This window comes from Hyla sarda, chromosome 5 (assembly GCF_029499605.1).
Source record: "Hyla sarda isolate aHylSar1 chromosome 5, aHylSar1.hap1, whole genome shotgun sequence".
NCBI lineage: Eukaryota > Metazoa > Chordata > Amphibia > Anura > Hylidae > Hyla > Hyla sarda.
The window spans coordinates 59,330,066-59,355,062 of NC_079193.1; the positions used below are offsets into that span (position 1 = coordinate 59,330,066).

A 24,997-nucleotide genomic window follows, 5' to 3' on the forward strand; every position below is an offset into this window, starting at 1 on the left:
TAAACCCTTAAACTGAGAAAGAAAAAAAAACAGATCTTGACAGTGACAAGAGATATCTTTAACCCCTAAACACCCCATGAAATCATGTTGAGTAACTCGTACCTGCAAACTGACTTACAGTTATGGCCGTAAATGTTGACACCCCTGAAATTTTTCAAGAAAATGAAGTGTTTCTCACAGAAAAGGATTGCAGTAACACATGTTTTGCTATACACATGTTTATTCCCATTGTGTTTATTGGAACTAAACAAAAAAAGGGAGGAAAATAAGCAAATTGGACATAATGTCACACCAAACTCCAAAAATGGGCTGGACAATATTATTGGCACCCTTAACTTAATATTTGGCTGCACACCCTTTGGAAAAAATTACTGAAATCAGTCGCTTCCTATAACCATCAATAAGCTTCTTACACCTCTCAGCCGGAATATTGGACCACTCTTCCTTTACAAACTGCTCCAGGTCTCTCTTATTGGAAGGCGCCTTTTCCCAACAGCAATTTTAAGATCTCTCCACAGGTGATCAATAGGATTTAGATCTGGACTCATTGTTGCCACTTCAGAACTCTCCAGCACTTTGTTGCCATCCATTTCTGGGTGCTTTTTGACGTATGTTTGGGGTCATTGTCCTGCTGGAAGACCCAAGATCTCAGATGCAAACCCAGCTTTCTGACACTGGGCTGTACAGTGCGACCCAAAATCCATTGGTAATCCTCAGATTTCATGATGCCTTGCACACATTCAAGGCACCCAGTGCCAGAGGCATAAAAACAACCCCAAAACATCATTGAACCTCCACCATATTTCACTGTAGGTACTGTGTTCTTTTCTTTGTAGGCCTCATTCTGTTTTGGGTAAACAGTAGAATGATGTGCTTTACCAAAAAGCTCTATCTTGATCTCATCTGTCCACAAGACATTTTCCCAGAAGGATTTTGGCTTACTCAAGTTCATTTTGGCAAAATGTTGTTTTGCTTTTTTATGTCTCTGTATCAGCAGTGGGGTCCTCCTGGGTCTCCTGCCATTGCGTTTCATTTAATTTAAATGACGACGGACAGTTCATGCTGACACTGATGCTCCCTGAGCCTGCAGCTTGAATATCTTTGGAACTTGTTTGGGGCTGCTTATCCACCATCCGGACTATCCTGTGTTGACACCTTTCATAAATTTTTCTCTTCCGTCCACGCCCAGGGAGATTAGCTACAGTGCAATGGGTTGCAAACTTCTTGATAATGTTGCGCACTGTGGACAAAGGCAAACCTAGATCTCTGGAGATGGACTTGTAACCTTGAGATTGTTGATATTTTTTTTTACAATTTTGGTTCTCAATTGCTCAGACAGTTCTCTTCTCCTCTTTCTGTTGCCCATGCTTAGTGTGGCACACACAGACAGACAATGCAAAGACTAAGTGAACTTCTCTCCTTTTTATCTGCTTTCAGGTGGGATTTTTATATTGCCCACATCTGTTACTTGCCCCAGGTGAGTTTAACGGAGCATCACATGCTTGAAACAATCTTATTTTTCCACAATTTTGAAAGGGTGCCAATAATTTTGTCCAGACCATTTTTGGAGTTTGGTGTGATATTATGTCCAATTTGCTTTTTTACCTCCCCTTCCTAAACATGTATATTGCAATCCTTTTCTGTGAGAAATACTTCATTTTCTAGAAAAATTTCAGGGGAACCAACATGTACAGCCATGACTGCAACAGTATGCTATTGCTGAGCTATGCCCGCACCATCACTTGTATTAAACAGCGCTCGGATGCCTGGAACTGAGACAACTCCAATTGCAGCTATTTAACACGGTATCACAAGGTGCCAAGGGTTGCTTTGGCAACTGGCCCCTTATAATGGCCCCAAGCTGTGGCATCTTGCTACACTTATCTGTTCTACCAGAAGCAGAGCACAATAGGATGTCTGTCAGTGTTAAATGGTTTTAAGTAGAGGACCCCACTATGGCATATAAAGGCCCCAAAAGGGTATACAGACAGGTTTGGCCTAAAGTTAGAAAATACATTTTGAGTTAGTTCTCACTCGAGACTGATCCTGAAACTTCTTATCCACAGCGCTGGCTTTGTTTTGAGCCTCACAGATCAGTTCCTTTAGAGCTAGGGCATCGTCTTTCCGTAGAGAGAAGCCAACATTCTTCAGCAGCAGCAGGATGAGCTCTATGTTTCTCTCTGTGAATGTGGACACCATCATCTTTAGTATATCGAACACCAGGCGGGAGTCTATGATGTGGAAGTTGTACAGGTGTCCAATGAAGGTGATCAGGTTATCGCACTCTTTACTGTCTGTGATCTCTTCGTATTGGTCATGGAACTGCTTCACCACCGTCTCCAGGATGTGCGCCCCCACCTGGTAATAAAAAAAATATATATCACATCCATAATACATATGAAATTCCACATAAATTTACCAAACACAGGGATCAGTTTGGTTCTGCAAATGCTGGACTATTTGTATAAATCACATGCTGATACGTAGCCATATATGCCGCTTCTATAATTTATGACTTCTTACCTCGATCCCCACAGTGTGGTGCAATATACTGATGAGAAGTACGTGCTCCATCATAAGTCGGTCTGGCATTTTAGCTGGAGTGATGCAGGCATTGAGGAGAACATTGGATACTGTGTCATTCATGTCCTTTCTGCTGTTGGTCATGTAGAGTTCTTCCAGTTGCCCGCTAATAGAGGCCATGTTCGGTTCGCTCAGTCTATGACATATTGACAATGAATGTTAGATGGTGATACATAACTTACTAGAGAATTTACAACACAAGGATATGCAGGTCATTTTACAGTATCTCCAGCAGCCTCCATTAAACAATGAATGAAGCAGCAACGTGCACTTGACTACCAACAGGAAACTAGGGACCTTGATCTCATGTAACAGGGTTGATGTTCCTGGAAGGATCCGCCAAATGGAAAAGGATTTAGGAAAATTAGAAGAATGGTCAGAACTCTGGCAACTGAAATTTTATTTGAATAAGTACAAGATAACGCACCTGGGGCGTAAAACCCTCGGGCAGAATATGGAATATTTGACACAGTCCTGACCTCAGTATCTGAGGAAACTGATTTAGGAGAAATGATTTCAGAAAACTTAAAGATAGGAAGACAATGTAATAGAGCAGCAGAAAACACTAGCAAAATGCTTGATGTATAGGGAGAGGTATAAGCAGTAGAGAGAGAGAAGTGCTCATGCCGCTGTACAGAACACTGGTGAGGCCTCACTTGGAGTATTGTGCGCAGTACTGGAGGCCGTATCTCCAGAAGGATATAGATACTCTAGAGAGAGTTCAGAGAAGATACTAAACTAGTACAGTGGTCCCTCAACATACGATGGTAATTCGTTCCAAACGAGCCATCGTTTGTCGAATCCATTGTATGTTGAGGGATTCGTGCAATGTAAAGTATAGGAAGCTGTACTCACCTGTCCCCGCCGCTCGCGATGGTGTCCCCGCCACTCCCGATGGTGACCCCGGGCCTCCGCTGGGCTCTCCGCTTTCTTCTCCGGTCCTCTGCTGTCTTCTGCAAGGCCTTACTGGGCCTGCGTAGCGACATCATTACGCCGCTGCGTACGCCATTCCTATTGGATGACAAGCGCAGCAGCGTATTGACGTCATCGGAGAGGGCCGAGAAGAAACCCGAAGACCAGCGCTGGACCCGGAGGGCACCCTGGAGCATCGTGGAGGGGTAAGTAATACTTACCGCACCACACGGGGAACATTAAGCTGCTATCCGGCAGCAGCTTAAGCATTTTGCGCTGCCGGATAGCAGTTAATGCGATGGCCCCAAAATAAAAAAGCATTGTATGTCGATGCTGACATCGACATGCGATGGCCTCTGAGAGGCCATCGTATGTCGATTTGATCATATGTCGGGGCCATCGTAGGTCGGGGGGTCACTGTACATGGATTGCAGGATAAAACTTACCAGGAAAGGTTAAAGGACCTTAACATGTATAGAAGAAAGAAGAGACAGAGCGGATATGATAGAGACTTTTAAATACATAAAGAGAATCAACACGGTAAAGGAGGAGAGGAGATTTACAAGAAGGAAAACTACCACGAGGACATAGTTTTATATTATAGGGGCAAAGGTTTAATACTGATATCAGGAAGTGTTACTTTACTGAGAGAGTAGTGGATGCATGGAATAGCCTTCCTGCAGGAGTGGGCGCTGCAAATACAGTGAAGGAGTTTAAACATGCATGGGATAAGCATAAGGCTACCCTTCATATAAGATAGAGATAGGCATAAGGCTATCCTTCATATAAGATAGAGATAGGCATAAGGCTATCATTCATATAAGATAGAGATAGGCATAAGGCTATCATTCATATAAGATAGAGATAGGCATAAGGCTATCATTCATATAAGATAGGGCCAGGGACTATTCATAGGATTCAGAATATTGGGCAGACTAGATGGGCCAAATGATTCTTATCTGCCAACACATTCTATGTTTCATGACCACAGGGGTCACATTGTTCACCTATTTCCTATTCTGTGGGGGGGGGATAAGTGTTAATGGCTGGAATACTACTTTAAATGTGAAGTCTAGCTTAGAAAAACGTATCCTCTATCCCCCATAAGTGTCAGGTTGCTGGGGGTCCCCTCGCAATCTCCTGCCCAGCGCCCAGACTCTCCTATTGCATGGAGCTGTGTGAACCACCGTACAAATACTGAACCCCTGGGCCGCAGCCTTGGGTAAAACACCCTTATTGATATACCCCTAATAATTAACTTTTATTAGTGTACACAATAAAACCGTGAACCCAGAAGACAGGTTAAAAGTGATTCCAGATGGGACAGTAATGTATGTCTCTGGAGATATACAGTCCATAAGAAAATAATCAGGTACTGCAGATACCAAATGTCTCTCTGGATATCGTTTATATTGCCAGCCTCTACATGTTTCACCATTACAACGGCGTTCTCAAGAGGCAAATAGTGGCAATGGTGAAGCACACCCCCTCCATACATCTCTAAGGGAGAGCCAGAGATACCCAAGTACAGCACTTCAGCTCTTCCATAGAGCAGGAGGAGAGCCAGAGCACCGGGCAGGAGATCGCGGGGGGGGGGTTCAGACTTTTGGATAGGGGCTACATTTTTCTAAGCTAGATAACCCCTTTAATAATACTCATAGCTGATAGCAGCCACTATCAAAATCAAGGCGATTGCACACTGAGATGTAAGCGCCACCTAATGATGGTCTAAATTTGATGTTACTGATGATCTTTTTGCACAGAGAAGGTATATAGTATAGTGGTATATAGGGGTCCAGGAATGTTGAATAATTCAAACATGTGTCATCCAGCTTACCCAGAAATGGACATAACTAAAGCTGGCCATGCACCATCAACAGTTCTAACAGTTCTACCTCCAGACTACACATATACATGCACACTACCAGGCATATCAGAGTGTACCAAAACATTTATCTAACTACTCTGTCTCAGAGACTGTCATGGCGTCTATACCCAAGCAATGCCAAGCAGAAATGAAGGGACAAAGGGTAACACATTTTTGTCTACCTTTATTTTGTGTGCTGCTAACGGTGCACCACATTTATTCAATGGTCGCAGGGCGTTTGATAAATTTTGAGCAGGTACACATTTTCCAAAATTTCACTTTCGTTGTGCAAAATTTGAGAACTTTTGTTCTATCCCACTGTGCAAAATTTGCGACTTTTTATTTTTACACACACCCAAAAACTAAGCTGTCTGGGCTGGTGTATTTTTGTCACTTTTTGGAGGTGTTGGCGGAAAAATTTGTGGCATGTTTAAAAAGTCGCAGTTGATCAATTCATTACCAATGCGAAAGACCAAATCAAAACACTACAACACTCACATTTGGGAAAATACGCCGACCAACAAGAGTCACAAACAAAGAAACAAAAAAAAAACGCACTAAGCGCAGCCCTATGTCTAAATAACCCCAAATATACACATAAAAACAGCTCTTAAGCCACAGAGTGATCCCCCTAAAAGGGCTTAGGCTTTTAGGACACGGCAGTGCGACGGCCATTGGGGGAGCCTGGGCAAATAGCAGGAGAAAAATTACTGCTTGTATAGTCTTTTTCTCCTGCTATTCCAGTCAAACAACAACAACGGCGCCCGACAGCCCCCATCATAGTAAATGGGAGCCGTTGGGACCCATTGTTGCCCGTCACAAGAACAGCCGAGACTTTAAAAAGGAATTCTTGACAGGGAGCAACGGCACTAAACCATGCACTTCTATTTCTTTGTTCTAGAAAATCGGTGGGGGTCTCAGTCCCTGGACATCCACCAATCACAATTTAATTACACTTTCAAGCATTTTTACAGAGACCTGGTGCCATTTAAATGGGTACTCCGCTGCTCAGCGTTCGTAACAAACCGTTCCGAACACTAGAGGCGGCGCCAGGAGCTTGTGACATAGCCCCGCCCCCTCTATGCAAGTCTATGGGAGGGGGCGTAACAGCTGTCACGCCCCCTCCCATAGACTTGCATTGAGGGAGAGGGGCATGACATCATGAGGGGGCAGGGCTATGACGTCATGAGCTCCTGGCGCCGGCTCCAGCGTTCAGAACAGTTTGTTCCAAACGCTAAGCAGCGGAGTACCCCTTAAAAAGCAAAAACACCCAATCTTTCTTTTCTCTGTCATCTGTCAGGGATCATTCAGCAATGTTCAGAAGCCTCATAGAGCATGAATTGGGTGCTAAAACACTCAAGTCATCTGGGGAGACAATTTTGCTCTGTTTCCGTGATCTGTGGGAGTCTCATCAGTCAGAGCCCCCACTGATGAGCTTGTTACCACCTCGCCTGCGGATGAATAATAACTTCTGGCGATTAAGTATATACCTATACACATTGGTGATATAGGTCATTGGTGATAACTTTTGATATGTTGTAAAGCATGTATAACCAATAGGTTTTACAATTGCATTCATTAGAACATTTTCAGTATTTCATAGTCAAACAACTGCCCCCCCCCCTGCCTGCTTGGACACATACTAGTCCTGCTGTGTCCATGCGTCATCACCTATGTCATGGACACACTTCCTTGATTGACAGCTCAGGGCTCAGAGCTGTAGGAAAAATCCTCCCACTGTCAGCTTGTGTCCCACTACTGTCAGTGAGGACAAGCTGGGAGTTGTAGTTTTGCTAATGCTAGGGGAGATGTGAGCAGACAGCATACTGAGGGAGGGGGCGGAGACCTGCACAGTGAGGCCACGCCCCCTCCCTTTGAGAGGAATTCAGACTAGTGAGCTAAATTAAAAGCGTAAAAAAAAAATAAAATAAAGGTGCTAGACACATAAAAATTAGATGTACGTGGTCAGGATTAGGTACTGAATGATATATAAAAAGAAAAGGTTTTTTGTTGGATCTGACAGGTTCGCTTTAAAGGCCAAAGTATTTTCAGAGTAAACCATAGCTCACTGTAGTGAAAGAGCCCTATGGTTCGGGCAGCATGAAACATCTGACAAGTACTCTAAGAAATAGCTGAATAGATGAAGAACAGGTAGTTACAGATCGGTGGTGGCTCTGTCCTGTACTTATAAATCTGCAGCCTGTCCTTCTGTGGAGGGATATGACGATCCTCCATCACCCCCCCCAATTAACATTTAATCACAATGATTATCTATGGAGAAGGACAGTAGAAGTGTAGAAGTCGATGGCTCCAAGTGCACTAATCAGAAAAACATCAACGTGTAGTGACAAAGGCGAAGACCCATACATCACTGAATGACCTGCAACATGGCCGCAAAACAAGGGAGTCAATGAATCAACTGGGGCTGGCGAGGGATCTACAGATGATGGAGCTTCAGGCTGTCAATTGAAAATATTAAGCATAAAGAAGAAGGGCTCCAGGCCCGATGCCAAGACACAGCGGACGGCTCTGGATCAGGGATGCCATAATTTAGGTCAGTGTTTCCAGACCTGGGTGCCTCCAGCTGTTACAAAACTACAACTCCCAGCATGCCCGGACAGCCTTCGGCTGTCCGGGCATGCTGGGAGTTGTAGTTTTGCAACAGCTGCAGGCACCCTGGTTCGGAAACACTGATTTAGGTAGATACATTGTGTGATACCTGTTCATCAGACCCTTCACACTCTTCCTTAGCCTCTCAAGCTCTTCTCTCTTCTTTGCCTCTGCAGCAGCAGCAGATTGTCTGAGATGGGGAGGAACATACTTGTCCTGATCGGGAGAAGTCTACGAGAAAGAGGAGAATGTTATGTATTTTCCATAGGGCACATGGAAAGAATGCGTCAGTCAAACAAGGCAATTGGTAAGGGGGGATCCAGGATAAGAAAGACAGGGTTGACTTTTTCAAAGTAGCACCACCTCTGTCCTCAGGTCGTGTGCGGTATTGCAGGTCCGTTCCATAAAAGTTAATTGAGCCAAGTTGTAATCCAACACACAAGCGGAGGACAGGGGTGGTGCTGTTTTTGGAAGAAACCAGCTCTTCCTGATTTACTGTTAAATTTGATAATCCTCCCAGTTCACTGCCCCCCCATCATGATAAACCACCCCCGCCTTTATTGTTATTATTTGTTAGTTTTCTACCTCGATATTGCTCTGTATTTTCTGCTCAGTCTAAGTCAGATTTACAGATGGGGAAGGGGTGTTCACTGGAAACACTGAGACGCATTGACAACTTGGAGGGGAGTCTCCTGCTCACTGAGCAAGTACTCTGGGGGTAGAGGTGGGGGAGGACAGTGGGACGGAGGTGCAGGACAGTCAGGCAGTTAGCTGGGTTACAGTTAGAAAGAGGGGTAGGGGTAAAAGTGTCAGGGAGGCTAGCCCTGAACTGGCACACCCCAACAAGTTTGCCCGGTTGGCAGATGAGGGGGATGCCATTTCAGAGCTAGCAGTACTGCAGCTGGTCTCTGCCTCTGACCGCCAGGGGGGTGTCTGCTTCAGTAAGGAGGGAGGAGTGCAGGGCAGGCCAGACAGGTACTGGTAGTGGGGGACTCAATTATTAGGGTGACAGACAGGGCGATCTGTCACAAAGACCAGGATCGCCGAACAGTGTGTTGTCTGCCTGGCGCACGATTTCGGCACATTGCGGATCGGGTTGACAGGTTGTTGGGCGGGGCTGGAGAGGACCTAGCAGTCATGGTACATATAGGCACCAATGACAAAGTAAGAGGTAGGTGGAGTGTCCTTAAAAATGATTTCAGGGACTTAGGCTGCAAGCTTAAGGCAAGGACCTCCAAGGTGATATTTTCTGAAATATTACCTGTACCACGAGCCACACCAGAGAGGCAGCGGGAGATCAGGGAGGTAAACAAGTGGCTCAGAAGCTGGTGTAGGAAGGAGGGGTTTGGGTTCATGGAGAACTGGGCTGACTTCACTGTCGGATACCGGCTCTACTGTAGGGACCTCAATGGGGAGGGTGCATCTGTGCTTGGGGAGAAGATGGCTAGAAGGGTGGAGGAGTGTTTAAACTAGGGACTTGGGGGGAGGGAACCTACAGCAAAGAGGGGGAAGATAGTGTAGATAGAGAGGGGGGACTTATTAATATACCTGATGGTGGAGCGGAGGGAGGACTTAGAATAGTTAATAGGGATAGGCTTCATAGGAAGATAAAACATACACCATTGAATTGCATGGTGACTAATGCCAGAAGTCTGACCAATAAAACTGAGGAAATGGAGTGGTTGATGTCTGAGGAGGATTATGACATAGTGAGTATAACAGAGACTTGGTTGGACGATAGCTGTGACTGGGCGGTCAACATACAGGGTTATATTCTATTCAGGAAGGATCGGACAAAAGGGAAAGGGGGAGGAGTTTGTCTTTATGTAAAGTCCAGTCTGAAGGCCGCACTGTGGGAGGATATTTGGGAGGGAAACGATAATGTGGAGGCATTAAGGGTAAAAATATATGGAGATCAAAATAAAACAATTCTGATAGGGGTTTGCTATAAGCCGCCAAACATAATAGAAGAGGCAGAAGATCAATTACTGAGGCAAATAAACAAGGCAGCAAATCAGAATGAGGTGATAATAATGGGGACTTTAACTATTCTGATATAAATTGGGAGACTGAGACCTGTGAATCTCATAAAGGAAACAGGTTTCTTACTATAGCTAAAGACAATTACCTGTCCCAAATGGTGCAGGGCCCGACCAGAGGGGGCGCCCTACTAGACTTAATATTAACCAACAGACCTGAAAGAGTAACTAATGTGCAAGTAGAAGGACACCTAGGAAATAGTGATCATAATATAATACATTATAACTTGTTCTTCAATAAGGGAATCTCTCGAGGGGCCACAAAAACAATGAACTTTAGAAAGGCAAAGTCTGATCAGCTCAGAGGAGCCCTTAACAATATAAAATGGGATAATGTCCTCAAAAACAAGAATACTGACACTAAATGGGAGACTTTTAAAAATACCTTAAATTTTCACTTTAACCCCTTCCCGCAGAATGTCATATATAAACACCGGGTTGTGCAGTGCGTTCGCGCATCCCGACGTTTATAAATGACATTCAGTTAACCCGGCGATGCGCAGCATTACACAGGTTAACTGGCAGAAGTCCCGCTGTTTCCAGCAGGGGACAACTTCTGCTTCACCCCCCAGGACCATCCATTGATGGTCCTGGTCAGCGATCACTGTGATTGGTCCCTGTGGACCAATCACAGTGATCTGGGGTGAAAGTTCAGATCCCCCGCACTGCCCGCCCCTGGAAGTCGGGCAGAACGGGGGACGATGGCTGCGGGGGCTCGTGGCATAGGTGGGGGAACAGTAGGGGACCGGCGGCCTTACCCGAACCAGCGGCGGGACCGAGGAGCAGCGCGGGACCGGCCACGTGGACGAGCAGCGACGGGACCGGCAGGTGAGTATATGGTCCTCAGAAGCAGCAGTGAAGTACTTCACTGCTGCTTCTAGGAGTCTGAAAACTACAACTCCCAGCATGCCTTGACAGCCTTTGGCTGTCTGGGCATGCTGGGAGTTGTAGTTTTGCAACATCTGGAGGGTCCCAGTTTGGAGACCATTGTATAATGGTCTCCAATCTGTGCTCTTCCAGCTGTTGCAAAACTACAACTCCCAGCATGCACTGACTGTCCAGGCATGCTGGGAGTTTTAGTTCAGCAACATCTGGCCCTTCAGATGTTGCCAAACTACAACTCCCAGCATGCCCTTAAGCTGTCTGGACATGCTGGGAGTTGTAGTTTTGCAACAACTGGAGACACTAGTTGGGAAACATTGTTTCTAACTCAGTGTTTCCTAACCTGTGTGCCTCCAGCTGTTTCAAAACTATAACTCCCAGTATGCACTAACAGACCATGCATGCTGGGAGTTGTAGTTTTGCAACAGCTGGTGCACCCCCCACCCCTGTGAATGTGCAGGGTACATTCAATTGGGCGAGGCTTTTACAGTGGGTTTCTCGCTGCAAGTTTTAGATGCAGCAAATTTTGCGCTGGGAAACTCGCTGTAATCCCCCGCCCATGTGACTGTACCCTAAAAACACTACACTACACCAAGACAAAATAAAATAAGTTAAAAACACTACATATACACATACCCCTACACAGCCCCCCTCCCCCAATAAGAACGTTCGGTACACCACTGTTTCCAAAGCAGAGCCTCCAGCTGTTGAAAAACAACAACTCCCAGTATTGCCGGACAGCCGTTGACTGTCCAGGCATGCTGGGAGTTTTGCAACAGCTGGAGGCACCCTGTTTGGGAATCAATGGCGTAGAATACCCCTATGTCCACCCCTATGCAAATCCCTAATTTAGGCCTCAAATGCACATGGTGCTCTCACTTTGGAGCCCTGTCGTATTTCAAGGCAACAGTTTAGGGCGACATATGGGGTATCGCCGTACTCGGGAGAAATTGTGTTACAAGGTTTGGGGGGTATTTTCTTCTTTAACCCTTCATGAAAAGGAAATGTTGGGGTCTACACCAGAATGTTAGTGTAAATTTTTTTTTATTTTTTACACTAACATGCTGATGTTGCCCTATACTTTACATTTTCACAAGAGGTAAAAGGGAAAAAAGCCCCCCAAAATTTGTAACGCAATTTCTCCCGACTACGGAGATACCCCATATGTGGGCGCAAAGTGCTCTGGGGGTGCACAACAAGGCCCAGAAGGGAGAGCGCACCATGTACATTTGAGGTGATTTGCACAGGGGTGGCTGATTGTTACAGCGGTTTTGACAAACGCAAAAAAAAAAAAAACACATGTGACCCCATTTCGGAAACGACACCCCTCACAGAATGTAATGAGGGGTGCAGTGAGAATTTACCCCCCACTGGTGTCTGACGGATCTTTGGAACAGTGGTCCGTGAAAATGAAAACTTGTACAGCCCACTGTTCCAAAGATCTGTCAGACACCAGTGGGGGGTAAATGCTCACTGTACCCCTTGTTACGTTCCTCAAGGGGTCTAGTTTCCAAAATGGTATGCCATGTGTTTTTTTTTTGCTGTTCTGGCACCTTAGGGGCTTCCTAAATGCGACATGCTCCCCGAACAAAATTTGCTCTCAAAAAGCCAAATATGACTCCTTCTCTTCTGAGCATTGTAGTTCGCCCATAGTGCACTTCAGGTCAACTTATGGGGTACCTCCATACTCAGAAGAGACGGGGTTACAAATTTTGGGGGGTATTTTCTTCTATTAACCCTTGCTAAAATGTGAAATTTGGGGGGGGGGGGGGGGGAACACACATTTTAGTGGAAAAAAAAAATTTTTTTACATATGCAAAAGTCGTGAAACACCTGTGGGGTATTAAGGCTCACTTTATTCCTTATTACGTTCCTCAAGGGGTCTAGTTTCCAAAATGGTATGCCATGTGTTTTTTTTTTTGCTGTTCTGGCACCATAGGGGCTTCCTAAATGCGACATGCCCCCTGAGCAAAATTTGCTCTCAAAAAGCCAAATATGACTCCTTCTCTTCTGAGCATTGTAGTTCGCCCGTAGTGTACTTCAGGTCAACTTATGGGGTACCTCCATACTCAGAAGAGAAGGGGTTACAAAAATATTGGGGGGTATTTCCTGCTATTAACCCTTGGAAAAATGTGAAATTTGGGGGGAAACACATTTTAGTGAAAAAATAAAAAAAAATTTACATATGCAAAAGTCGTGAAACACCTGTGGGGTATTAAGGCTCACTTTATTCCTTGTTATGTTCCTCAAGGGGTCTAGTTTCCAAAATGGTATGCCATGTGAGGGTTTTTTGCTGTTCTGGCACCATAGGGGCTTCCTAAATGCAACATGCCCCCCAAAAACCATTTCAGAAAAACGTACTCTCCAAAATCCCCTTGTCGCTCCTTCCCTTCTGAGCCCTCTACTGCGCCCGCCGAACAATTTACATAGACATATGAGGTATGTGCTTACTCACAGGGGTGTGGAAATTTAAAAAAAAAAACTACTTGTCCAAGGCACTAAAGCTGAACACAATCTACTTGTCCCTCAAGAAAATCCACTTATCCTGGTAGATAAAATAATTTCAACCAAAATAGTAGGATCCCCCCCCCCCCCACTAGACCACCAGGGATGGATATAAGATCCTTTAGACACTGCTGTCAACTTAGACAGCGCTGATCTAATGGTTTAACCTCCCTGGCGGTATGATTCTGTCTGGAAATTTGTACCAAAAGCGGTACAATTTTTTTAACTGAATTTCACATCTCCCTTCGTCCATTTCACATCTCCCCTGTCACATTCCCCTCTCCCTTGTCACATCCCCCGAAACATTCTCCCCCGTCCTTGTCACATTCTCCCCCCTCCTTGTCACATTCTTCCCCCTCCTTGTCACATTCTTCCCCCTTGTCACATTCCCCCCTTGTCACATTCTCCCCCTTCATGTTACATTCCCCTCCCCCTGTCACATTCCCCCCCTGTCACATTTCCCCCCTTCATGTCACATTCCCCCCCCCCTTGTCACATCCCCCCCTGTCACATCCCCCCCCTGTCACATTCCCCCCCTGTCACATTCCCCCCCCTGTCACATTCCCCCCCCTGTCACATTTCCCCCCTTCATGTCACATTCCCCCCCCCCCTTGTCACATCCCCCCCACCTGTCACATCCCCCCCCCCCCCCTGTGTCACATTCATCCCCCCTTGTCACCTTGTCCTGCAGCAAATACACTAGGTTTGCCGGGCAGATTTCAAACCTAGTGTATTTACTGCAGAACAAGCCCTTTCCCCTTCAGCCAATCACAGGCTTTACACCACTGCGGTCTGTGATTGGCTGAAAAGTGAAAGGTCCTAGAAGATGAATCGTGAAGAGAGGACACCCGGACCGCACGGAGGGGAACAACATCTGCAGGGACCGGGACTAGGTGAGCAAAAGGTTTTTTTATTTTACTACTTCTTTCTTTTACACTTAGCTCAGTGTTTTTCTAACAGGGGGCCACCAGCTGTTGTGAAACTACTACTCCCAGCATGCCCGGACAGCCTTTGGCTGTTCGGGCATGCTGAGAGTTGTAGTTTTGCAACAGCTGGAGGCCCCCTGGTAGGGAAACACTGACTTTTAGTATTTTTCTTTACCTGCTCTGGCCGGCCCCCGCAACGGGAGCCGACCAGAGCAGATAATCGCATGTTTTCCCGGGGGCTGCATCGCTATATCGCATTGCTTTTGCGATATATCGTGCAGCCCGGCCGGGAACTCTGTAATTCTACCCCGAGCGTGACTCGGGGTTACCGATCCTGGCAGGGAAAATTAACCCCGAGTCACGCTCGGGAATACCGCTCAGGAGGTTAATAGCGGCCACGGTGATCGCAGCATGTCAGGCTATTAGCGGCCGGAGAGCTGTAGCTCCTTTTACACACGAGATAAGCCCAGATAAGTCTAGATGTAACTTTTTTATCACCATAAAAAATTTCTCATATGAAGTGACCAAAAATGAACAATTCTGGACAATTTTTTTTACATTTACATCGTTCACCGTACAGTTTAATTAACATTATATTTTAATAGCCTGGACATTTCCACATGCAGCGATACCACTTATGTTTATTTTTATACATTATTTTTATTTAAAGAAAATTGGAAACTTTTATTAGGAAAGGGGCTTATTCACATATATACGCACTTTTTACAATATTTTAATCACTATTTTTCAGTCTCAATAGGGACTTATGTGTTACTGGGGGGGGGTTCTGCTTCTCCAGTTTATGTGCTGCATTTTGTGTCAGAAAATGCTGGAAGTTGCATTTAGTTACTAGATAACTACAACTCCCAGCATGCCCTGATACAGCCTATGGTTGTGTGGGTGTTGCAGCATGTTGCACTGTATAGTAGTACAGTTAAGGTTATTGTGTAACATGGTGGGAGTTGTAGTTTTGGTTCGTGTCAGCTGCAGAGCCATAGTCTGTGTCAAGGAATACTGGGAATTACAGTTAGTAACTACAACACCCAGCATGCCCTGATACAGCCTACGGCTCTGCAGCTGACCCGAACCAAAACTACAACTCCCAGCATGTTACACTTTATAGCTCTACAGTTTAGGTTATGATGTAACATGCTGGAAGTTGTAGTTTTGGTTCGGGCGTGTTTGCGTGCATCCGTGGGGCTCTTGGTCGGCGGGTGAGTATGAAGGGGGGCAGGATTCTGGGGGTGCAATTTAATGTGGGTGGCCAGAAACCACTAAAAATAAATAAAATTAGATGGCACAACTGGTGGCGGCAGTGCCCCCCCCCCCCCACATCATACATTACATACATCACAGATACATCATACACATATACACTCACACCATACATATGCACACATCATACATACACCCACCACTGGCCCCCCCACATCATATATTACATACATACATCACACATACACTATACATATACACACACATCATACATACACCGCTGCCCACCCCACATCATACATCACATACATACACACATCACACAGACAGACATCATACACACATCATACATTACATACACATCACACATAGACAGACAGACATCATACACACAGTATACATTACATACACATCACAGACATGCATCATACATACATCACATACATACATCATACACACATCATACATTACATAAACATCACACTTAGACATACACATTATCCATTACATACGCATCACACATAGACAGACAATCATACACACAGTATACATTACATACACATCACACAGACATCATACACACATCACACATACAGACATCATACACACAGTATACATTACATACACATAACACAGACATTATACACACATCATACATTACATACACATCACACACAGACATCATACACACATCATACATTACATACACATCACACACACACATTACATACACATCACACACACACATTACACATTACATACACACACACATTACACATTACATACACATCACACACACACATTACACATTACACACACACATTACACACACACATTACATACACATCACACACACACATTACACATTACATACACATCACACACACACATTACATACACATCACACACACACACATTACACATTACATACACATCACACACACACATTACACATTACACACACACATTACATACACATCACACATACACATTACACATTACATACACATCACACACACACATTACACATTACACACACACATTACATACACATCACACACACACATTACACATTACATACACATCACACACACACACACATTACACATTACATACACATCACACACACACATTACACATTACATACACATCACACACACACATTACATACACATCACACACACACACATTACACATTACATACACATCACACACACACACACATTACACACACATCACACACACACACATTACACATTACATACACATCACACACACACACATTACACATTACATACACATCACACACACACACACACACATTACACATTACATACACATCACACACACACACACACATTACATACACATCACACACACACACACATTACACATTACATACACATCACACACACACACATTACACATTACATACACATCACACACACACACATTACACATTACATACACATCACACACACACACACACATTACACATTACATACACATCACACATTACATACACATCACACACACACATTACACATTACATACACACATTACACATTACATACACATCACACACACACATTACACATTACATACACATCACACACACACATTACACATTACATACACATCACACACACACACATTACATACACATCACACACACACATTACATACACATCACACACACACACATTACATACACATCACACACAGACATCATACATTACATACACATCACACACAGACATCATACATTACATACACATCACACAGAGACATCATACATTACATACACATCACACAGAGACATCATACATTACATACACATCACACAGAGACATCATACATTACATACACATCACACACAGACATCATACATTACATACACATCACACACAGACATCATACATTACATACACATCACACACAGACATCATACATTACATACACATCACACACAGACATCATACATTACATACACATCACACACAGACATCATACATTACATACACATCACACACAGACATCATACATTACATACACATCACACACAGACATCATACATTACATACACATCACACACAGACATCATACATTACATACACATCACACACAGACATCATACATTACATACACATCACACACAGACATCATACATTACATACACATCACACACAGACATCATACATTACATACACATCACACACAGACATCATACATTACATACACATCACACACAGACATCATACATTACATACACATCACACACAGACATCATACATTACATACACATCACACACAGACATCATACATTACATACACATCACACACAGACATCATACATTACATACACATCACACACAGACATCATACATTACATACACATCACACACAGACATCATACATTACATACACATCACACACACACACATTATACATTACATACACATCACACACACACACATTATACATTACATACACATCACACACAGACATCATACATTACATACACATCACACACAGACATCATACATTACATACACATCACACACAGACATCATACATTACATACACATCACACACACACACACACATTATACATTACATACACATCACACACACACACATTATACATTACATACACATCACACACACATTATACATTACATACACATCACACACAGACATCATACATTACATACACATCACACACAGACATTATACACACATGACACATACACTCACACCCTACATATACAACCACCCTTCCTGCCACCGCCTGCATTCTCTGCCTCCTCACCTGAGCCGCCATGAGTGGACATCAGAGCTGTAGTCCCGGCCGGTGTGAGGTTACATGGGTTCGGAAATCTCCCCTCCCCTCTCCTCTCTCCCCTCCCCCGCTCTGTGTTTTCCACGTGCAAACATGCAGCCTACCCGTGGTGGATTAGGTCCTGTGAAGAAAGAGCAGGGGGAGGGGGAGAGATAGAGCTGTGTGCGGGGGATGGAGCTGTGTGCCGAGCTGTGGACATCCTTTCTCTCCCCCTGTCTTCTTGTGTAATGTTCAGCTGCGTCCTCCATCCTCCGGGAGGATTAGATAAGGGGGCGGGGCTCAATTATGTAATGCGAACGTGCGACCTCGGGCTCTGCGATCAGCTGGGGGCCCCCGCCGCCCCCTCCATACACTCTGAGCGCCGATGTGAGGTGCAGACATGCATCCACTCCTGCGCCTCACACCGGCAGTAAAGAAAAATAAGGGGGACGTCAATAAGGGGGACGTCGGTCTGTTCCTGCTAGCCCGATACAGGGCTAAATCTATAAATAATTCACCTGCCCGGCGCCTAAAACTACTTGTCCCGGGCGTCGGGCGATAGAATTTCCACATCCCTGACTCAAGAGAAATTGGGCTACAAATATAAGTATACATTTTCTCCTTTTACCCCTTGTAAAAATTCAAAAATTGGGTCTACAAGAACATGCGAGTGTAAAAAATGAAGATTGTGAATTTTCTCCTTCACTTTGCTTCTATTCCTGTGAAACACCTAAAGGGTTAAAATGATGACTGAATGTCATTTTGAATACTTTGGGGGGTGCAGTTTTTATAATGGGGTCATTTGTGGGGTATTTCTAATATGAAGACCCTTCAAATCCACTTCAAACCTGAACTGGTCCCTGAAAAATAGTGAGTTTGAAAATTTTGTAAAAAATTGGAAAATTGCTGCTGAACTTTGAAGCCCTCTGGTGTCTTCCAAAAGTAAAAACTCGTCAATTTTATGATGCAAACATAAAGTAGACATATTGTATATGTGAATAAAAAAATTTTTTTATTTGTAATATCCATTTTCCTTACAAGCATAGAGCTTCAAAGTTAGATAAATGCAAAATTTTCAAATTTTTCACCAAATTTTAGGATTTTTCACAAGGAAAGGATGCAAGTTACCACAAAAATTTACCACCATGTTAAAGTAGAATATGTCACGAAAAAACATTCTCGGAATCAGAATGATAACTAAAAGCATTCCAGAGTTATTAAAGTGACAGTGGTCAGATGTGCAAAAAACGCTCCGGTCCTTAAGGCCAAAATGGGCTTGGTCCTGAAGGGGTTAAGATGTATATACCTTATGGGAATAAAATGGTCAGAAATAAAAGAAAACCAATATGGGTGAATAAAAATGTTACGGGGGCAATAAATGACAAAAATAAAGCATTTAAACTACTAAAACAGGACGGCAGTGAGGAAGCATTAAAAAGCTATAGAGAAATATGTAAAACATGTAAAAAAAACTGATAAAAGCTGGAAAAATAGAGACAGAAAGGCTCATTGCCCAAGAGAGTAAAACTAACCCCAAAATCTTCTTTAACTATATTAATAGCAAAAAAGTAAAAAATGAAAGTGTTGGCCCTTTAAAAAATGATGAGGAAGAAATTATAAAACAGGGATCAGGAAAAAGCAAATATAATAAACAAATTCTTCTCCACTGTATTTACCAAGGAAAATGAAATGCCAGGGGAAATACAGAAAGATAAGGTAAACTCCCCAGTACAGGTCACCTGTCTAACCCAGGAAGAAGTACAGTGCCACCTACAAAAAATCTAAATAGACAAATCACCAGGTCCAGATGGCATTCACCCCCGTGTTCTAAAGGAATTAAGTAATGTAATAGAAAGACCCCTATTAATATTCAGGGACTCTATAGTAACAGGGACTATTCCCCAGGAATGGCACATGTGGTGCCAATATTTAAGAAGGGGTCAAATGGTGACCCCGGGAATTATAGACCCGTTAGCTTAACCTCGGTTGTATGTAAATTGTTTGAGGGTTTTCTAAGAGATGCTATTTTGGAATATCTTGATAAAAATAAATTTCTGACCCCGTATCAGCATGGCTTTATGTGGGATCGGTCCTGTCAAACTAACCTGATCAGCTTTTATGAGGAGGTGAGCTCCAGACTGGACATGGGGCAATCGCTGGATGTTGTATATCTGGATTTTTCCAAAGCATTTGATACAGTGCCACATAAAAGGTTGGTGCATAAAATGAGAAGGATGGGGCTGGGGGAGAATGTGTGTAAGTGGGTAAATAACTGGCTCAGTGATAGGAAACAGAGGGTAGTTATTAATGGTACTTATTCTGATTGGGTGACTGTTACTAGTGGGGACCACAGGGGTCCGTCTTGGGTCCTGTCCTATTTAATATATTTATTAATGACCTTGTAGAGGGGTTGAATAGTAAAGTAACAATCTTTGCAGATGACACTAAACTCTGTAAAGCGGTAAACACAATAGAGGACAGTGCACTGTTACAAATGGATCTGGATAGGTTGGAGGTTTGGGCTGGGAAGTGGCAGATGAGGTTCAACACAGATACATGTAAGGTAATGTACATGGGGAGAAAAAATCCAGGCTGGGATTATGTATTAAAGGGGTATTCCAGGCCAAAACTTTTTTTTTATATATATCAACTGGCTCCAGAAAGTTAATCAGATTTGTAAATTACTTCTATTAAAAAATCTTAATCCTTCCAATAGTTATTAGCTTCTGAAGTTGAGTTGTTGTTTTCTGTCTAACTGCTCTCTGATGACTCACGTCCCGGGAGCTGTGCAGTTCCTATGGGGATATTCTCCCATCATGCACAGCTCCCGGGACGTGACATCATCATTGAGCAGTTAGACAGAAAACTTCAGAAGCTAATAACTATTGGAAGGATTAAGATTTTTTAATAGAAGTAATTTACAAATCTGTTTAACTTTCCGGAGCCAGTTGATATATATATAAAAAATGTTTTGCCTGGAATACCCCTTTAAATGGCAGAACACTTGGGAACACTGACATGGAAAAGGACTTGGGAGTCTTAGTTAACAGTAAATTTAGCTGTAGTGACCAGTGTCAGGCAGCTGCTGCCAAGGCAAATAAAATCATGGGGTTCATCATTAGGGGCATAGATGCCCACGACAAGGAAATAATTCTACCGCTTTACAAATCACTAGTCAGACCACACATGGAATACTGTGTACAGTACTGGGCACCAGTGTACAAGAAAGATATAGTGGAGCTGGAGAGGGTTCAAAGACAGGCAACCAGTGTAATACGGGGAATGGGAGGACTACAGTACCCAGAAAGATTATCAGAATTAGGGTTATTTAGTTTAGAAAAAAAGAAGGCTTAGGGGCGACCTAATAACTATGTATAAATATATCAGGGGACAGTACAGAGATCTCTCCCATGATCTATTTATACCCAGTACTGTATCTATAACAAGGGGGCATCCTCTACATCTAGAGGAAAGAAGGTTTCTACACCAGCACAAACGGGTTCTTTACTGAAAGAGCAGTGAGACTGTGGAATTCTCTGCCTGAGGAGGTGGTCATGGTGAACTCTCTGCCAGAGGAGGTGGTCATGGTGAACTCTGTAAAAGAGTTCAAAAAGGGGCTGGATGCATTTTTGGAGAGTTATAACATTGCTGGTTATGTATATTAGATTTATAGGGACAGAAGGTTGATCCAGGGATTTATTCTGATGCCATATTGGAGTCGGGAGGGAATTTTTTTCTCTCCTATGTAAGGACAGTATATTACAGGACAGGTCTCCTCTCTCTCCTATGTAAGGACAGTATATTACAGGACAGGTCTCCTCTCTCTCCTATGTAAGGACAGTATATTACAGGACAGGTCTCCTCTCTCTCCTATGTAAGGACAGTATATTACAGGACAGGTCTCCTCTCTCCTATGTAAGGACAGTATATTACAGGACAGGTCTCCTCTCTCTCCTATGTAAGGACAGTATATTACAGGACAGGTCTCCTCTCTCTTCTATGTAAGGACAGTATATTACAGGACAGGTCTCCTCTCTCTCCTATGTAAGGACAGTATATTACAGGACAGGTCTCCTCTCTCTCCTATGTAAGGACAGTATATTACAGGACAGGTCTCCTCTCTCTCCTATGTAAGGACAGTATATTACAGGACAGGTCTCCTCTCTCTCCTATGTAAGGACAGTATATTACAGGACAGGTCTCCTCTCTCCTATGTAAGGACAGTATATTACAGGACAGGTCTCCTCTCCTATATAAGGACAGTATATTACAGGACAGGTCTCCTCTCTTCTATGTAAGGACAGTATATTACAGGACAGGTCTCCTCTCTCTCCTATATAAGGACAGTATATTACAGGACAGGTCTCCTCTCTCTCCTATGTAAGGACAGTATATTACAGGACAGGTCTCCTCTCTCTCCTATGTAAGGACAGTATATTACAGGACAGGTCTCCTCTCTCCTATGTAAGGACAGTATATTACAGGACAGGTCTCCTCTCTCCTATGTAAGGACAGTATATTACAGGACAGGTCTCCTCTCTCTTCTATGTAAGGACAGTATATTACAGGACAGGTCTCCTCTCTCTCCTATGTAAGGACAGTATATTACAGGACAGGTCTCCTCTCTCCTATGTAAGGACAGTATATTACAGGACAGGTCTCCTCTCTCTCCTATGTAAGGACAGTATATTACAGGACAGGTCTCCTCTCTCCTATGTAAGGACAGTATATTACAGGACAGGTCTCCTCTCTCCTATGTAAGGACAGTATATTACAGGACAGGTCTCCTCTCTCCTATGTAAGGACAGTATATTACAGGACAGGTCTCCTCTCTCTCCTATGTAAGGACAGTATATTACAGGACAGGTCTCCTCTCTCTCCTATGTAAGGACAGTATATTACAGGACAGGTCTCCTCTCTCTCCTATGTAAGGACAGTATATTACAGGACAGGTCTCCTCTCTCCTATGTAAGGACAGTATATTACAGGACAGGTCTCCTCTCTCCTATGTAAGGACAGTATATTACAGGACAGGTCTCCTCTCTCTCCGATGTAAGGACAGTATATTACAGGACAGGTCTCCTCTCTCCTATGTAAGGACAGTATATTACAGGACAGGTCTCCTCTCTCCTATGTAAGGACAGTATATTACAGGACAGGTCTCCTCTCTCTCCTATGTAAGGACAGTATATTACAGGACAGGTCTCCTCTCTCTCCTATGTAAGGACAGTATATTACAGGACAGGTCTCCTCTCTCCTATGTAAGGACAGTATATTACAGGACAGGTCTCCTCTCCTATGTAAGGACAGTATATTACAGGACAGGTCTCCTCTCTCTCCTATGTAAGGACAGTATATTACAGGACAGGTCTCCTCTCTCCTATGTAAGGACAGTATATTACAGGACAGGTCTCCTCTCTCCTATGTAAGGACAGTATATTACAGGACAGGTCTCCTCTCTCCTATGTAAGGACAGTATATTACAGGACAGGTCTCCTCTCTCCTATGTAAGGACAGTATATTACAGGACAGGTCTCCTCTCTCCTATGTAAGGACAGAATATTACAGGACAGGTCTCCTCTCTCTCCTATGTAAGGACAGTATATTACAGGACAGGTCTCCTCTCTCTTCTATATAAGGACAGTATATTACAGGACAGGTCTCCTCTCTCTTCTATGTAAGGACAGTATATTACAGGACAGGTCTCCTCTCTCCTATGTAAGGACAGTATATTACAGGACAGGTCTCCTCTCTCTCCTATGTAAGGACAGTATATTACAGGACAGGTCTCCTCTCTCTCCTATGTAAGGACAGTATATTACAGGACAGGTCTCCTCTCTCCTATGTAAGGACAGTATATTACAGGACAGGTCTCCTCTCTCCTATGTAAGGACAGTATATTACAGGACAGGTCTCCTCTCTCTCCTATGTAAGGACAGTATATTACAGGACAGGTCTCCTCTCTCTCCTATGTAAGGACAGTATATTACAGGACAGGTCTCCTCTCTCTCCTATGTAAGGACAGTATATTACAGGACAGGTCTCCTCTCTCTCCTATGTAAGGACAGTATATTACAGGACAGGTCTCCTCTCTCTCCTATGTAAGGACAGTATATTACAGGACAGGTCTCCTCTCTCCTATGTAAGGACAGTATATTACAGGACAGGTCTCCTCTCTCTTCTATGTAAGGACAGTATATTACAGGACAGGTCTCCTCTCTCTCCTATGTAAGGACAGTATATTACAGGACAGGTCTCCTCTCTCCTATGTAAGGACAGTATATTACAGGACAGGTCTCCTCTCTCTCCTATGTAAGGACAGTATATTACAGGACAGGTCTCCTCTCTCCTATGTAAGGACAGTATATTACAGGACAGGTCTCCTCTCTCCTATGTAAGGACAGTATATTACAGGACAGGTCTCCTCTCTCCTATGTAAGGACAGTATATTACAGGACAGGTCTCCTCTCTCTCCTATGTAAGGACAGTATATTACAGGACAGGTCTCCTCTCTCTCCTATGTAAGGACAGTATATTACAGGACAGGTCTCCTCTCTCTCCTATGTAAGGACAGTATATTACAGGACAGGTCTCCTCTCTCCTATGTAAGGACAGTATATTACAGGACAGGTCTCCT

General features: G+C 43.7%; 1 protein-coding gene across 1 annotated transcript in view; it reads right to left on the bottom strand.

The window, feature by feature from the left end:
- The window catches only part of NOM1 (nucleolar protein with MIF4G domain 1), a 48,888-nt gene that overhangs the window by 17,036 nt on the left and 6,855 nt on the right, over positions 1-24,997 (bottom strand). The window contains exons 2-4 of the mRNA XM_056519570.1: positions 8,082-8,203; positions 2,524-2,719; positions 2,035-2,358 (exon numbers count right to left, since the gene is read on the bottom strand). Coding sequence (XP_056375545.1) covers positions 2,035-2,358; positions 2,524-2,719; positions 8,082-8,203 — 642 coding nt within the window. The remainder of the gene's footprint in view (positions 1-2,034; positions 2,359-2,523; positions 2,720-8,081; positions 8,204-24,997) is intronic.